This window comes from Pseudorca crassidens, chromosome 9 (genome assembly GCF_039906515.1).
Source record: "Pseudorca crassidens isolate mPseCra1 chromosome 9, mPseCra1.hap1, whole genome shotgun sequence".
Taxonomy (NCBI): domain Eukaryota; kingdom Metazoa; phylum Chordata; class Mammalia; order Artiodactyla; family Delphinidae; genus Pseudorca; species Pseudorca crassidens.
Genome location: NC_090304.1, coordinates 36,339,237 through 36,356,953, shown reverse-complemented (window position 1 = coordinate 36,356,953; position 17,717 = coordinate 36,339,237). Strand labels below are relative to the sequence as shown.

General features: G+C 49.7%; 1 protein-coding gene across 11 annotated transcripts in view; it reads left to right on the top strand.

Annotated features, from left to right (window-relative positions):
* The window catches only part of NAV2 (neuron navigator 2), a 403,679-nt gene extending 386,299 nt beyond the window's left edge, over positions 1-17,380 (top strand). For 10 of the 11 annotated variants that reach the window (XM_067749643.1, XM_067749646.1, XM_067749640.1 and 7 more), the window contains 4 exons: positions 936-1,132; positions 2,045-2,163; positions 8,511-8,714; positions 11,393-14,767. In XM_067749643.1, the coding sequence (XP_067605744.1) occupies positions 936-1,132; positions 2,045-2,163; positions 8,511-8,714; positions 11,393-11,518 (646 nt within the window). In that variant the 3' untranslated portion in view covers positions 11,519-14,767. Of the gene's footprint in view, positions 1-935; positions 1,133-2,044; positions 2,164-8,510; positions 8,715-11,392; positions 14,768-16,425 lie in introns of those variants that run through there. The other variant, XM_067749641.1, reaches the window with a different exon arrangement.
* The last annotated feature ends 337 nt before the right edge of the window (positions 17,381-17,717 follow it).

Below are 17,717 nucleotides of genomic sequence, written 5' to 3'. Positions count from 1 at the left end.
TCATGGGTCACCTCTGCATCCAGGCTGTCCCAGTCTTATCCACGCTTTCTCTTGAATGTCCCTCAAGACCTTTCTGCTCCTGCTTCCCCCGTCACCGCCACGTCATCTCCCAGCACACTGTTGCAGTCATTTTCTAACCAGTATGCCTGCCTGCCCCCCTGCAGGCCATCCTCTGTGCCAGTGGCAACCGGAGTGAACATTCTAGAATTCAAATCTGACTGTAAATCCTCATGCAAGAAGTCCTTCAATGGCTCCCCATTGCCTCCAGAATGAAATCCAGGCCCCTTAGGTTGGCAGGTCAAGTCTAAACTCTGGTTACACTGAACCTCTGGCAGTTTCCCTGAACACCCCACACTGCGGCTCATGCCTTTGCAGATGCTCTGCACCCACCGCCGCCCCGACCCCTGCTCCTGCCTTGCCTCGTGTGGCTGCTCCATTCATCTCCTTTGGCCTCAGCTCAGATGTCCCCTCCTCTGAGGAGCCTTCCTTGATTCCCCAGGTTTCGTCATCTCTCGTTCCTCTTATCTGCCTCCTCCGCTAGACTGTGAGCTCCTGGGGAACAGGGACTGTGTCTGAGTCACTGTTACAGCCCCACAGCCCAGCACGGAACCCGTCACAAGCACAAGGGGCAGTTAGCTCAGTGGTCAGAGCTCAGCCTCTGGAGTTGGACTGTCTTGGTTCTAATCTTAGCTCTTCTCTTGACTAGCTGTTTGATCTTGAACGAGTTACATAACCCGTCTGTGCCACAGAATTTCGACCTGTAAAATGGGTGGCCATCATATCCACGGCACGGGGTTGCTGTGAGGAGTTGTGAATTGATATATGTGCAGTGTTCCGTTGAGTATTAACATAGGCACCTTCCAGCTCTAGTGAGCTTTGGTTCGTGAGGTTGGCCGTAGTCCTTGTCATGGAAAAGTGTTCCTGACTTCTTCCAGGTGGGTGCTGTGTGCCAACCACACGGAGCCCGTGAAGGGTTTCCTGGGCCGGTTCCTGAGGCGGAAGCTCATGGAGACGGAGATCGGTGGGCGGGTACGGAACGTGGAGCTGGTGAAAGTCATCGACTGGATTCCCAAGGTCTGGCATCACCTCAACCGCTTCCTGGAGGCTCACAGCTCCTCGGACGTCACCATAGGTGGGGAGGGGAGGCCGGGTGGGTGCCGACAGGCGGGCTGGCAGGGGAGGGAACTGCTGCTCCCGGGGCCCTGGCCTCCTCGGATGGCTGTCCCTGGGCCCTGGTAGCTGGATGCTGCACTGGCCACATGGTTAGAGGAGGGGACAGAAGGACAGGCACAGCCTAGACAGACCCCGGGCCGCCCTGCGCCCACATCCCGGGGCCGTCTCTGCCCTTCTCTCCTGCCCAGAGCTCGGGGGTGATGAGCAGCAGAGAGAAGTGTCCAGCCCCAGGCTGGTGCAGAAACTATGGGCTCAGTGAGGGGCCCCCACCCCGAGGCTCCCCCAGGTGGAGACCACCCTGTGGGATTGGCATTGCTTTATAAATAAAGTAATGTTATCGACATTCCTAAAGCTTAAGCTTCAGAGAAAAAAAAAGATCACTGGTCATCCCACCATCCTGATGGAATCACTGTAATTTGAGCTGATTTTTTCTGTCCTCGTCCATACATGTTTTATGTGGTTGCAGTCATAATGTACCTATAGTATGTTCTTTATTTTCACTTCACGTTGTCTCATGAGCATTCTGTATTGCTCTGCAAAATAATCAAATGTGGGTGCACCGTCACTTCCTTAACTGTTTCTGTGCTCTCGGACATCTGCTGTGCTTCCATTTGCAAAGGTTAGGACTAATATCTCAATGAACATCTTTCTGCATAAAGCCTCGCCTCCCTTTGGGGTGATTCCCGAGAGGAGCGTGGTCCCAGGGTGGCATTAAGGAGCGCAAGCATCCTGCTCTGTGCCCGCCACGTGACAGTTGGTATTTCTGCTCTCGCTCAGAAAATGCAGGGTCCCTCCTTTGAGGGGTGCCCGGGCTAGCTTCTCCTGCCCCCCGCCCCGTTTCAGTCTGACTGATGTTCCCTGTGGTCCCCAGGCCCCCGGCTCTTCCTGTCGTGCCCCATCGACGTGGATGGTTCCAGGGTGTGGTTCACCGACCTGTGGAACTACTCAATCATCCCCTATCTCCTGGAAGCCGTCAGAGAAGGACTCCAGGTAAGAAGCACACTGCCCACTGACCTCCTCAAAGTTCAAGGGACTGTTCTAGTGACGAGAAGGGTTGTCTTTATCTCCCTCTTCAGAAATCTGACTGACGTGAGGTGAGAACCCCTCACCTGTGAAGCCATCCGTCCAGCGCAGTGTAGGAGACACTGGACTGCAGATCCTGGCTCTGCCACTGTTAGCTATGTGACCCTGAGCAAGTCATCCAGCCTCTCTCTGCCATAGGCCCTCATTGATGGAGGAGAGAACGGTAGTACCGTGCCACAAAGAGTTATTGCCAGGGTTCAGTGACATCATGCCATCAAGTGCTCAGCACAGTGAGTGCACAAGACCTGGAATATGTCACTTCACAGTTTGCAAAGCATCTGCTGTTTGCTTCAAGCTCTGCATTTGTCCTGGGGTTAGGCAGAGATTTTTTGGTTTTATCCCCATTTTTTAAGAGAAAGTTATGGCTCAGAGTGAATAAGTGACTTGTCCAAGGTGAGGAAGTGAAATTGAAGAATCTGGGGTTTGCATCCAGGCCTCAGGTTCTTGGCCCTAAGCCCCATGGCACTCGCTGCCTGACGCCAGGACCCCTCACAGGTGACCCTGGGCCCACGTGGCCGCCCATCCCTCCTGCCCTGCTGTAGCTGGAAAGCCCAAATCCTTTCTCCACTTCTCACTCAACCCAGGAGCTAATGCTAGGAGCTTAGCAGTAAGTTGGAGATTGTAACAGTTTTATTGTTGAGTCTGGAGGTGGCCTGAGAAGGTTGTCGGCCTTCAGGACCACTCTGAGTCATTAGCAGGCATCACGCACGGCTGAATAGTCCAGGAACCAGCTTAACAGCCGGGTTTCTGAGGGCTGTGTTTCCTCAGTACCGGACAGTGGGAGACACATGATGCTGGTGGAGGACCCGGGGCGGGGGGCTGTGCACACCCACATGCACATGTGTGACGGCACACCTTAATGGCTTCCGTCAGGGTTTGTCATTTGTGTACGTTCAGCTGAGCCTGGCGAATGTTCATCTGCTTGGTATCTGTAACATGCGGCAGCACTGAGGGTCTTCGGAGACGTTCAGGACAACCAGGGCTTGAGAAGGAAGGTGGTGCGCCTCTGGTCGCTGGTATTTCATTGAACGGGAGCATGTAGGCTGCGTATTCAAGCCACCGTGTTCAAATATAAGTGATTGTGAAGACAGAGAGTAGCGAGAAATTCAGCCACCCCTTGACCGGCCTTAGTTTCCGGTGCCTGAAGATCATTAATTGATGGCAGCATTGTTTTTAATTATAATTGACATACAGTATATTAGTTTCAGGCATACAACATAGTGATTTGATATTTTTGTACGTTACGAAATGACACTGTGGTCAGTCTAGTTACCATCTGTCACCGTACAGAGTTATTACTATATTATTGACTATATTCCCGATGCTGTACATTACATCCCCATGACTTATTTATTTCACAGCCGGAAGTTTGTACCTCTTAAATGCCCTTCAGCTCTTTTTCCCATTGATGGCAGCATTTCTGTTTTGTCGAATGTGGCTTTTGAAAGAAAATACGAACGATTTCAGATCTGTCAGTGGACTCTCTTTAGGTAGAAAAATTCACGGGTAAAGTAGCCATAATTTCGTCTTTACTCAAATGGATTTGTTAGGACCGCAAACCCAAACAGCCACCCAGTCACTCCTGTTTGCTTGGGATGCCCCGCCTACTGGATTCTTGGAGTCTGTTACGTTCCAGAAGCCTCTCTCTCTTCCCATCAGGGGCTTCTGGGGACTGCAGTAGAAACCCGCGCTGCTTGATAGAAGCCACAGGAATTGCAGGGGAGGAAGGGGCACTGTTGCCTTCTATTTCTGCCTCGCCTCTCACTTCTCCCCTTTGCTTCTTTGCCCAAATATGTCTCCTGGTGCAGGACAGGAGTGACCTAGAGTGTGCTTGGAAAAAGTCGTGGGTGCTGTTGCATAAAGCACGTGGGTGCCCAAGGAGGCACCAACCAGGAGGGGTAGGCTTTGCTCTAGCCTCCAGCTACACATCAGAGGCCCCTCGTTGGTCCTCGGTAAGGATGGACTGCGCTAAGGCCCTGCTCCTTGGACCTCAGCTTGAAAGAAGACCTTGTGGGCATGGCTATGAAAGTCGGGTCTGACCTTCCCTGTGCATCCTGGAGAGGTTGCTGATGGATTTGATCTTCAGGGGTCTCTTTCCCACCAAGAGCAAGGAGGCTGTAGGTGAAAGGATTTGGGGGTGGCTGTGGAACAGCCCGTTCAGGACAAGGAACAGAAGCATGTCACCGTCTCAGGAGACTCAGCAGTTCACTGTGAGGCAAGAAAAGTCATCACTTCCCTGTGCTGTTGAGGTCTTTTGAAGGACAGTCTTTCAAGAACATGGAAACAACCAGAGGAGGCAGCCAGAGTTAGCATTGTACCAAGTTGCTCAAAAGTGAGCCCTCCTGCCCCAAACCTGTGGCTTCATCCCATTCTGCAGCCTGGGAGACCCCATGGACTCTGCAGGTTCATGAGGAACCCTGGAGTGTTCTTCATGTCTCTAGTTTTGAAGGAAACTTTGATGACATTTATTGAGAGGCTGCTACCTACCAGGCACTGTGCCAGGGGCCTGACAGGCATGATTCCGTTTAGTTCTCAGCGCCCAATATGCACCTTAGAGACGAGGAAACCAAGGCTCACAGTTTTTGACCCTTCCCCAGTTCACTAGGCGGGGTGTGGATTGAGCCAGCGTCGTAGCCCATAGCTGACTCCTCGGTTACTTCCGTGATTTTTCAGGCTGTCCTGAGACCCCTGTTACTCCACCCAGAGCCCTCAGATGGCTCAGGGAACCAAGTACTGTGTTACATAGCGTGACGTTCTGCATAAGATTTCATTTGACAAAAAGACTCTTCTATTCAAAAAGAAAGTTTAAAATTCCTCACTCTCCTTCGTGTTACCTTGAGTCCCGTGCTCACTGTGTGCTGGGCGCTGTGCAGGCCACTTACTCCGCCCTGACTCTGCGAGGAGTGGTGTGGCCATGAGGTGAGCGCACTGTGGTTCAAAGCAGGTAAGCCCTTGGCCAAGGTCATAAGCTAAGAAGAGGTGGAGTCCCCAGATTGGGCTCTGGCGGGGCTGCCGGTGGTGGTTGGCAGCACAGAGACCCTGCTGCCGACAGGTCTCACCAGGGGCTTCCAGTCAGCCCCTCCAACAGGCACAGCCTTGCCTGGAGGAGATGTGGCATCGCCCCCTAGTGGATACCAGGTATCATTGCAAGTTTTGGCTCCTGAGTCTTTTCCCAGTAGTGTGTGTGTGCGTGTGCGTGTGTGTGTGTTCGCGCGCGCGACTGCTTGTAGGCTCTTCCAGACTGTGTACCTTGATGCCTTCGTGTGTGAGAAACGTGCATCCCACAGAGTGAGAAGGTGCCCCGTGGCCAAGTTTTCAGTTTCCAGTGTCTTGGCTCCCGCTTCCTGCCTTGGGGAAAGTGAATGTCCTGTTTGTCCGTCTGTCTGTACAACTGTCTGCTGTTTCCCAGAGCTGCCTTAGGGCTCTGCAGGGGGACCAAGGAGCGTTACGACACATCCTTTGCTTGCCACGGTACTTACCCAGCCATTCATCACCTGGACTTAGACATGTCCAGTGGCAAGTGGGGAGCCTTGTAAAAATATTCTCTGTTCTTGCAGACGACATTGGATATGCCCAGGTGTGCATTTGTCTTATGACTTAGCCCTCAGCCCTGTTCCCCTTTGGAATTTTCATTGTAAACACTTGCCAAAGTGTCTAAAGCCTGCAGAGTCACTCAAAAGACCCCTGTCCCCCTGGTGGAAAGGGGAGAGTGGGGAGCCATTGATCACATGACCCAACCTGCTCTGAGACTCTGGGCAAACCTCCCACTGCTAAGCCTCGGGTTTCCCATCTGTAATCTGAAAAGTGTGGACTAGAAGAGTTTTTTTCAGGCTGGCTCTGTGGACCCCCAAAGTTCCTCAGACCACTCATAGTAGGGTCAGGGGAACAGAGCAAAAATTTAAAAGCCACGGGGCCAGACCCTCTAGGAACTTGATGAGCTCGGAATTCTAGGCTCTGTTGTTCTGCAGCCCTGAGCATCTTCTCTTCCAGGCTGGAGGATGGAGACAGAAGCAGTAGCTACCAGAAACGACATTTGGTTCAGCCTCACACATGTGAAATCTGGCTTGGGAAAGTCAGCTGAGTGCTGTAGGGAAAGCCCTTGGAGGGAGACGCTTCTACAAGTTGCAGGAATGTTTCTCATGCGCAACAGGCTTTTTCAGGTCTAAATATCCCCAGGCGCTTTGTGCTCCCTTCCTCCCTGGCTCGTACCCACGCGCACACGAACCTTCACATGATCCCTTCCTGCTCGGACCGTGAGTCGCCTTTCCAATGCCAGACTGAGCTCTCAGGCCTGGAAGTCACCGCTGCCCCAGGTTAAGGAAGGTTTCGCAGTAGACGGGACTGGAGCACTAGACAGGAAGGGCGCTGGTGTCTGAAAGCGCTGAGCTCGTAGAAGGCTGTGTATCTCGAGTGGAGGGAGAGGCCATGGATGGAGGGGGGTGGCGGCCCTGTCTGCAGTGTGGGCAGGGCAGGCACTTCCCTGAGACCATCGGACGGGGCTTAGGCAATCGTGAGACAGTGGAGGGACAGCAGGCCCAGCCCCGGTGACGTGTCCTCGTCGGGTGGACAGCCTGGCCTGCATCTCCCTGCTCCGGTTTTGGCCGAGTCATGTGGCTCTTGCCGATACCGAGTGGCTCCGAGTGGAGTCTGTCAGGAGGGGTGGAGAAGGGAAAGGCCCAGACAAGGATGCCAGGGTCCTGGGTTCGAATCCAGCGCTGCTCCGAAACCTTTCACAACTGGCTCTTCTCTTTAAGCTGTAAGTTCTCCATCCAGTAGAGAGACGGCTGGGACCCCAGTTCCTTCCAGCTGAGGCAGCCTGTGACCTGGGAAAGACGTGATTTTATCAGTCAGAGCTCAGCTCTCCTGTACTGTCAGCCTTCTCTCCCCACATCCCCCTCCCTCCCCTCTCAACTGTAAGAGTTCTGGGAGGACAGAGGGCACAGGCAGACGGACAGACAGGCTGCGGTCCAGATGTAATTCCACTCTAGAGTCCCCCCCTGCAGCCGTTGTGGTTCAGGGGGCTTTGGTCTTCGTACCCCTGTGGTGCCCTACAGAGGGGGTGCTCTTCCAGAGCCACAGGTGGCACTCTCCTGGGTGGGCACATCTTGGCCTGGCTGTGAGCCAGTCCTGCCACATCTGCTCAGACTTAAGTGGTCCACGGACCTGGGCAGACTTGGATTCCAGTTCTGCCTTCCCTCGTCCCTGGGCCTGGCTCCTTGTCTGGGAAACTTGGGTAGTGATGCTTCCTCTTGGAAGCACATGGTGGTTAAACAAGATATTTGTCAAGTGCTTCTCGTAATCCCTGGCACGCAGGGAGCTGTAAGGTGTGGCGGCAGGGGTGGTGTTAAAGGGGAAAGCTACAGAGAAGGCGCCCAGCCACGTGAGATGCAGAGCCTCGCCTTGGGAAGCGGTGCAGCCTAGGTTTTTGTTCTTTGAAGAGTGTATGTATTTCTTGAAATTGCCAGAAGAAGTCACTAAAACCATTGTATTATTCGGTATTTCAGGCTTAAGGAAAGGAGCTTGGAGGCATGGTACTGGTCTTACAAAATTATGTGATAATTCCGCTTTAAGAGCAAATTAGTTGTTCCGGGCAATTTTGAGAAACACATGAGGGAGAAGAAGCAGTTACAATTCCAGTACCCACATGGAACCCCTTTAACAATTTGCTGTTCTGAAAGCGCCTCTACAGCGGGGGCTTTTTGAGAGTCAGCCTCACTTTAAGAAATGGGGTTTTATCGAGCCAGAGCCATTGGTGACCTCTGCCTGGGCTGCTGATACCCAGCATCCCATCTGTGTGCCGTGGAGGGGGGGAGGTACTCAGCGGGATGACAGCACCTCTTTCCAGCTCCACGTTCAGTGACATCGTGTTGGTAGTTGATTGGCCACGGTGAGAGTATTCATATCATGGAAACTGGCAAACACTTCAAATCAGAGAGTTGTTTTTCAAGTTGGATCAGCGAGGCTTAGCATTGAGGGCAACGCAGTGAGTCAGTGGCAGAGCTGAGGTGTGAGCCCAGGTCAGGCTGACTTCAAAGCCAGTGCTTTTACTCCCTAGGTCATGCTGCCTTTGGTCTTAGCACATCAAGGTGTCCGTGCCTTGGATGATTTCCTTAGGATTTCCTCTGGAAGTGGAATTACTCCATCAAGGGAAGCATAATGCTGGGCTTGGAGAGTTTTTCAGAAAGTTGCAAAACCAGGCCTGCAGAAGAGGTCTCGGACCACTTCCTAACTGTTCCTTCTTTCTCTGTTTCCAGCTGTATGGAAGGCGGGCCCCCTGGGAGGACCCCGCCAAGTGGGTGATGGACACCTATCCTTGGGCAGCCAGCCCTCAGCAGCACGAGTGGCCTCCCCTCCTGCAGCTCCGGCCCGAGGATGTCGGCTTCGACGGCTACTCCATGCCTCGGGAGGGGTCAACCAGCAAGCAGATGCCCCCCAGCGACGCTGACGGAGACCCGCTGGTGAGTTCTCGGCTCCCAGAGCAGCTCGGCATTCACTGAGCACTTACTGTGTATTGGGCCTCATGCTAGCTAGGCGCACCGGAAATTGGGAAGTGACTGAGCCCCAGCCTTGCTTTGGAAGGCTAGACCTATCCCAAGATTTGGGATATTTTTGCCAATATTTTCTTCCTTGTTTTTAGTTTTTCACTTGTGTCTTTAACCCCTCTGAAATTTTTCAGATAAAAGATCAAGAATTTGATTTTTCTCCCTAAATGTCCCTACACCACTCTTCGCCCTCTGGTTTGAGTGCCAGCTTTATCATGTCTTGCCCAGTAGCCCAAGCCACGTGGTCAGGAGTTCAGGCAGGGAGAGGTTTGAGGGTGGGAGGGACTCATGGAGGAGAGGGCAAGGGGGCCTGAATGCGGGTCCCCTGGCCAGTGACGTGAGTTAAGCCTTTAATGCTGCCTGAGCACCTTTACTCCACTGTTGCTAAAGCAATAAAGGCCCTTTAAGAAAAACCTGGGTCAGAGATCATACCACTGCACTTCTAGAACTCTCTGCCAATGTAAGACCCATACGTAGGCATACTGCGAAATTAGACCTAATAAATCAAAAGCCCTATTAAAAGAAGGTTGAAGCACATATACCGGAACCTCCCATGGTTAAATGACCATTATCATGCTATAAATTCAACCCTGAGCTCTCTTGGCAACTAAGGCGAAAGGAAAAACACGGCAAAGAATATTGCTTGCATTACCTAATGAAAGAACATATTCATAAGAGATGCGGCAGGATTAAAAGACAGTTGACTTGCTGTTCTATCCCTAGTGACTAACTGCTTTGCTAGATAAAAAATAATAATAATAGGTGCTTTGGGGTTGTCTGCCACTCCTGACTGGTGGGATGCAGCTGTGGTCCTATTGAGACATTTTAAATGGGGATTTGATGTTAAATGGATTTATGGCTTGTATTACTAAGCACAACCTAATTTGCAGTGTTTACCACAGTCGTTTTCCAGAGGAAAGAATCAACCTGTAGAAGGCTATCTCTAACGTTAACCGTTCCTAAAAGCCACAGTCATGGAACTGTTTTTGTGGGTTCAAGCGCATGAACTCTAACTTACGTAAAGGTAGAATTTAGGACATCTAGAGGAAGGAACGGCCAGCTCAGCCCTGGACAGTCTTTTCTTAACCAGGGATATTCGTGTCGCTGCCTAAACACAGAAGGCATTTAGGTAAGACCCGGGGTTCTCTGAATCGTTACACAGAACCGTCTTTCCAACCTCAGGCTCCCAGAAGTCAGCTATGCCAGCCCAGCTCCCTCTACTTACCAAGTTACGTACTTGGTGTTTCCCCCAAGTCCCGTTCTCTCCGCCCAGGACCACAGGTGTCTGCTACGATAGCCCTCTTGTTAACTGATCTCTCACTCTCCTGAGACTGAGGCCTCCAGGAGGGCAGGACTGTCTTGTTTTTATTCCAGACCATGTATTATGGGTACACAGGGAATGTTTGATGAGTGAATGAATAATCCTGGCTGCGAAGGATTTTTCTTTGGACTTCCGCTCTACCCCTTCCCAGTTGCAGGCATGCAGATGGACACCAGATGGTGGTGCATCTGTGGTTGGCCCACCCAGGCCCACTCTGCTAGGCATCCTGAGGGGCGGCCAGCCAGGGGGCAGCTGGACTTCACACCCAGCTGCACCAAGTCTGAAGATAGCTCAGAGAGACCCTATCTTCCTAATTTTGCTAGATAAAATATAAAATACATACACACACAGTTTATAGTTGTAAATAAAATTAAAGTATTGATAGTTTTCAGTTCCCCATCTCCCCCTTGAACACAAATGACCAATAGACTGTAGACCAGGGAAGATGCAAGAACACTGTCTTTAAACTCTTAAGAGAAATGACGGTGATGATGATAGCAGACTTACCTCATTTATTGAACAGTTACTATGTGCCAGGCCCTCTCCTAAGGGTTGAATACACACCATGTCGTTTAATTCCCTACTTCAGCCCTATGGGATGGGTACTGCCGTTTTCTCTATTCTGTGGATGAGAAACTGGTGGCTCAGATACATTAAATAATTGCCCAAAGGTTTCTGAATTGGAATCCAGGCCTCCCGGTGCTCTGAGGCTCTGCTTTACTGATGCTATCCTCCGCCTCCCCATGGAGACCTTGACAGGAGCTGGAGCCCAGGTGACTCCAGGCTGCGCTCTGGCCAGAGCCAGGACTACAGGTGGGCTCGATGCTCATCGAAGGGAGAGCCCTGTGCCTCGAGGTCAGCGTTGCTGGGGCGCTTGGCTGGCATCTCACCCAGGCTGAGGGCTATATTTGAGTAAGGTGCCCCTCCCAAGTAAAAAATATATACACATTATCTTTTAGAGGATTTTGTATTTTCAGTGATCTGCATGTATGAATCCACACCGTAACGTTAGAGGGCAGGTATAATTATTCACATGCGACCAGTGAAGAAACTGAGCTGTAGCGGTTAAGTCACTGGCCCGAGGTCATGCAGCTAGTAAGGGGTGGAGCCAAGACTTGAACCCTGGAAGCCTGGCCGAGGGCCCGTGCCCTCGTCCACCGCGGGCCACAGTCCCCAGGGTGAGTCTAGAGGACGTGGCGTGAGCTTTGGAGAGGCCAGGCGCGGCCAGCCGACCGGACCGGAAGCCATGTCGCGGTCTCCGCTCTTTCCCCAGATGAACATGCTGATGAGGCTGCAGGAAGCTGCCAACTACTCCAGCCCCCAGAGCTATGACAGCGACTCCAACAGCAACAGCCACCGCGACGACATCCTGGACTCGTCCCTGGAGTCCCCTCTGTGACGGCCGGACCGCGGGGCCTGCCCTCCTGAGCCAGCCCCCGGCCTCGGCGCGAGTGCCGCGCGAAGACCCGGACCCTCCTCGTCCTCCAGCCTCGACCAGGGTGCAGGCACCCCGGGCCAGCCGCCTCGGGCCCGCTTCCTTCACGGGGAGAACCGCACCATCTTCTGTGTCAATTATTGTCCTGCCTTGTTGCTGTGACCTTCCTAAGACACCGAAGGATACTTCTCGGGAAAGGACCATCACCGTTGAAATGAAAAGGGTTTTAAACAAAAAAGCCAACCCACTTGAAGCTCTGAAACCAAACAGCATCCTGCCCTCAGCGGCCCAGAGACAGAAGAGATTAGAGCAGAGCTGAAAGCGGAGACAGCAGGGCTTCCTCCGCGCACAGACCCTGCAGCTCCAACCCCGCCGCCGCCCTTCCACCACACCGGCCACACAGAGATCCAATGCCAGCCGGGGCCCTTGCTTTGGTCACACTCAACAAACTGCAGAGCCGCATCGCAGGAAAAACTTAGGAAAAACAAATCGTGCTTTCTCTTTGGTTTGTTTTTTAAATGGTGCTCTCCTTACCCGAGAGGTATTTTGCCTGTTCCAGTTCCTCCCCCGCCTTTCAGACCCATCAGCCTCTGGTTCTTCCATAAGTGAGAGCGAGGCCAAGCGGATGTGGCTATAAACGCAGAGCTGCATGTGTCTGTCTCCTTCTCGTACAGAAATGAATCAGGTCTTATTCCTGCTAACACTGTGTACAGTGAGAATTGGTCTACCTTGGCGAACCGATCACCCCTTTGAAAATGAGGTTGAGTTTCTCCCTTTCTGACTCTTTTGATTTTGAAGACTTTTTTCCCCTCTCCTTCCCCTCATGGTCAGAATCCATCCTTTGGTGAACGTGAGAACCGCAGGAGTTGGCTTTTGGTTTGGTCCTGCTGAGTTTTGGTTTTCAGTTGTCCATCCTCACAGTTCTGCACACTCGCTGCCTCCTGCTGGGGCCGGGGTCGCTGTGCCCTTGACAGTGGACCAGGACCCCGTCCTCAGCACGTGGGTGAGCGGGACCTTGCCTTTCCTCCTCGTCCTCGAGGCTGCAGGACACACGTTGACACCTCCAGCATGCCAGCCCCGACCTCAGGTGGGGTGTGAGGTCACCTCGCAAAACACTTGCACTTTCCCCAGAACCAACGTGACGTCACACAAGTCAACAGGTGGAGGCAGCTGCTCCCTTCCAGAAGCTCTGGCCTCCGGCGGACGAGCCTTGCCTGACCTCTTCGGTGCTGACCTTCCCAAAGCGATGCCTTAACTGGTTTTGTACTCACCGTGTTCATTGATGAGTGTCGTGCCTGCCTGGGGTCTGTTTTTCTGTTTTCCCCATCAGAGCAAACAGGGCTAACAAGTCATCTACTCACTAGAAGAACTCAAGCTAATGTGACTTTTCTCATCCAAAAGACTCATTCGTGTGGATGTGTGACTGTGGGAAAAAGAAAAAGGAAAAAAAAAAAAGATCTTTTTGTTTTTAGGTTCTTATCAGTCTCCAGCTAACGCCCTGACTTGATGACGATCTGTCTTGTGCAGGAAGAGGCAAAAGTTCCTACCATGTTACATGACATTGTTGAGCCCGTGCTCTGCTCGTACGTGTCTTCAGCATACCGGTATTTTCTCTACGGAGTGTGGTCAATCTTTGAGTCGTTTGTTTCTGTTTTATTTTTATCGGACCCCCATGGGGGGAGTCTCTGTTAATGATCAGGGGTTTTACTCCATTTTTTTTACATTTCTATTTCCAAAGGTCCCTCTCTCAACATCTTTTATTTTCTTAACCACAAGAGCTTGACCTGAAACCAGTCACATTACATTGGATGACACCATTTGCTTCCTCTTTGAAAGGAAAAGGGGAATGTGTCTCTCTAACAGGTGAATGGAAAACCTCTCAGCGTGCTCTTTTCTTTAATCTCAGTAAACTCAGACTCTATTCTGCTAAGCCTTCCTTAGTCATCTGGGTGTGTGAGTGTGTCTTGTTCTGTTTTGTTTTTCATAACCTGTTTAAAGCATATATTTAGCCTGTGACCTCAGGGGTCAGTCACACCCTGAGCCTTCTGGTAAACCTGAAGAATGGTCCTTCTCAATTTGTCTCCCAGCAATGACCTTACACGCTCATACTGTGAATTTGGGAGGAGGTGAAATGGACTTCTCCTCATGGGCTGTTTTCCCGGTCACCTTGTGAGTAGACACCTGCCAATATCCTTTGAAACGTATTTTGGTTTTGGTTTTGTTTTTGTTTTTTTTTTACAGCACCCTCTTTTCTCTTTCTTTTCTCCCCCGTCCCACAGACTTCCCTCCCACCGGGTCCAGGCTCAGCGCCGAGACCTCTGTCCCTGGTGCTGCCTGACAAGTGAACGGTGGTTTCAAGGAGTGTAGCCTTGTTCGAGTCACAACTCGGGGTCTTTCCTACAGTTTCCGGAAGCAGGGTTGTCTGATATGCACATTTCTTACTTTGGTCCTGTTCTGCTTTTGTGTCGCTCACCTTTGACAAAGTGACTGTGCTCATTTAGGGCTCTGTCCGAAATGCTTCCACTTTGCCTTTTTCTACAGTTAGGCTAATTTTGAAAATGTATGAAATTCTATGCAACATTTGTGTTGAGTTACCAATGGAAGCCAAAAGTTTTCTTTCCGAACTGCCGAGAATTTTACAGGCCGTAAGTGAGATGGGAATTCCCTTTAGTTTAAGGTGGTGGGTGGGCAGGGGGGGACACGGAACGAGACTTGCCTAGACCTTTGTTGTATCTTGGGGACATATTTTATTGTTGATGCTTAAACTTCAAAATTCTGTGTATTCGAATTTGATAATGGCGAATCTACTTCAAAAGGAGAAAATAATCCAACTTTGTGGATACGAAATGGAAGGTTTGCTGTTTTGATCTAGTTATTTCCAGTGGAGCAGTTTATGAAATATGTTCTATAAGATGTACATTTTTTCATTGTAACATAGAAATTGTAAATAATTGATTAAAGTGCTGCATTTTGATGAATTTTTTCTAGCCATTTTTAAAGAGAAAACTAGGAATTGAGTATTTTGTGTACGGTATGTTTCCGTCCTCCCTCCCCGTCCGCCGTCCCTCCCTATTTAATTTTCATTTGTCATGAGGTTTTTGGATTTGCCAATGATCTGCCGGAGATCATGCCCCACATCATAGAGAATAAAGCTGATGATTGTACCAGTCTTAAATTATTCATGATTCAATAAAATTGATGCTTATTTATTCAGATTAGTGGTTTGGCTTTTCTGTGCTAGAGAACGTCCTCGTCGGAGTTCAGTTTCATGCCGGGAGGAAGTCATTCTTATTTGGATGCAGGAAACACAGTGAGAGCTCCCCAAAATCTGCAAACCCATCTTTGCTGCTGTGTCATCGGCATCCTACCTCTTCCCAGTTCCTTGCCTCAGTTATTGCCCGTGTGGAGCTTCTTAGCAGTGCAGCACTTTGTGCTCCTCCCAAACTTTGAGTCACTGGGGATCTTGTGGAATTGCAGATTCTGATTCAGCAGGTCCAGGCTGGGACCTGCAGTTCTCAATTTCTAAGACGCTCCTGGGTGAGGCCAACACTCTAGGTCCTAGAACACACTTTGAGGCAAGCTCTATCTATCAGTATCCAGCCACCCCTCACCCCCCAGTCGACCCCTTGGCACAGGAAAGATTTTTTTTTTTAATGTATTGAGTACCTACTAATTGCTAGGTGCTTTCCCAAGTGCTCTGATATAATCTACAAAATTACCCAGAGGAGGTAAATATCCTTACTCCCGTTTTACAGGTGAGAGGAAAAACAAAGACAAAAACTCAGGCTCAGAGAAAACAACCTGCCAAGGATCCTGCAAGCTAAGAGTTTCAGCCCCGTATTCCAACCCCAAATCCTGCCTCTCATCTCAGGGGCCCCCTTCCGCATTGCAGCTGATATCCACTGCAGAGCATAGGCAGTGGGAGATGACATCATATCTTAACCTTCACTTTTACCAGAACAACAAAAACTGTAAAGGCTTGGTTTGAAGTGAGGCCTGTGGGGTCACTGTGAAATTGATCCGACCCAGCTGGCTCAACTGCTGGTGATGTGAAATGTCCAACTCAATGTAGCACACAGCAGTGGCCCAGCCAGGAGGCAGGTGAAGAATCCAGACGTTGAGAATAGGCAGTTTTTAATGCCTGTCAAAAAAAAAATGAAAGGGAGCTGGTACAATGGTGTGGCAACTAGATATCCTGAATTTCCAAGGTTTTCCACATCAAATATTCCACCCCTACGTTTATACAATGAAATATTACTCAGCCATCAAAAGGAGCAAAATAGTGCCATTTGCAGAGACATGGATAGATCTAGAAACTGTCATACAGAGTGAAGTAAGAAAAAAATATCATATAATATTTCTTATGTGTGGAATCTAGAAGAATGGTGCAGATGAACTTATTTGAAAAGCAGAAATGGAGACACAGATGTAGAGAACAAACTTATGGATCCCAAAGGGGGAAGGGGTGTGGGGTGAATTGGGAGGTTGGGATTGACATATACACACTACTATGTATAAAATAGATAACTAACGAGAACCTGCTGTATAGCACAGGGAACTCTACTCAGTGCTCTGTGGTGACCAAATGGGAAGGAAATCTAAGAAAGATGGGATACATGTATACGTACAGCTGATTCACTTTGCTGTACAGCACAAACTAACACAACAATGTAAAGCAATTTTACTCCAATATAAAGATGTTAAAAAAAAATAAAGAATATTCTTCTTCCCAATCCATTTTCTTAAGATATTCTCTCCCTTGACCATAAAAAGAATTTATGTAAAAAAATAAAACATAAAAAAGCAAGAACTATAGAAAGCATCATATGTAATGTATTTAATGCTAAAATGTTGAATGTGTTCCCTTTCAGATTAGGAGACAGATAAAGATGCCTCCTTTCATCAGGTAACATCATAGTAGAGAACCCCAGTCAGCACAGAGAAGCAAGAGAAGTAAATTCTGAAGATTGGAAAGGAAGAAATTGGACTGTCTTTACTTACAGATAGCATTATGTACTTAGGTCATCCACAAGAATTCACAGATAAATGATTAGAAATAATAAGTTGAAATTTTTTTCTGGATACAAAGTCAGTACATGGAAATCTATTGAACGTCTATATGCACCTAAATTTTTTTAAATTTAAAAATACCAATTTCAGAGCATCAAAAATATCGAATACCTAAGAATAAATTCAATGTAAGAGAGGCAAGACCTCGGAATTCCCTGGAGGTCCAGTGGTTAGGACTCCGTGCTTCCACTGCAGGGGCCACGGGTTTGATCCCTGGTCAGGGAACTAAGATCCTGTAAGCCACGCGGCACGGCCCAAAAAAAAAAAAAAGATGGACAAGACCTCTGCGTAGAAATCTATAAACCATGGGGAGAAGTGAAAGACCCCAGATATGGAGGAATATGTGATGTGTATGGATTAGGTGACTCAATGTGAAGATGTCAGTTCCTCCAAAACGGTCTAGAGAGTTGATGCAAGCCCACTCAAAAGCCCGACATAATTTTTATGGAATCGACAAGATGGTTTTACAATGTATAGTGAAACGCAAAAGGTGAAGTATAGCCAACTACTGAGCCTGCACTCTAGAGCCTGCGAGCCACAATTACTGAAGCCCGCGCGCCTAGAGCCTGAGCTCCGCAACAAGGGAAGCCACTGCGATGAGTAGCCTACGCACCACAATGAAGAGTAGCCCCCGCTCACTGCAACTAGAGGAAGCCCGCACGCAGCAACGAAGACCCTATGCAGCCAAAAATAATAAATAAAAATTTGTAAAGAGTATTAAAAAAAAAGAAATAGGGTATTTTCAGATGTAATTAATGACGAAGAAGTTATACTGGAGTAGGGTGACTCTATGCACTATGCCTAGTGTCCTTATAGGAAGATAACCTAAGGATATGAGGGAAGAGGCCCATGCAAAGGTGGAGGTGGAGATGGGAGCTGTGCAGCTGCAAACACCCCAAGGATGGATGCTCCTTGCTTCCACCAGAAGCTGGGGAGAGGCAAGAGAGGATTCTACCCAGAGTCTCAGAGAGAGCACTGCCCTGCTGACACCTTAGTTTCAGATATCCAGCCTCCAGAACTGTGAGAGAATAACTCTGCGGTTTTAAACCTGCCAGTTTGTGACACTGAGTTATGGCAGCTCTAGGAAACGCAT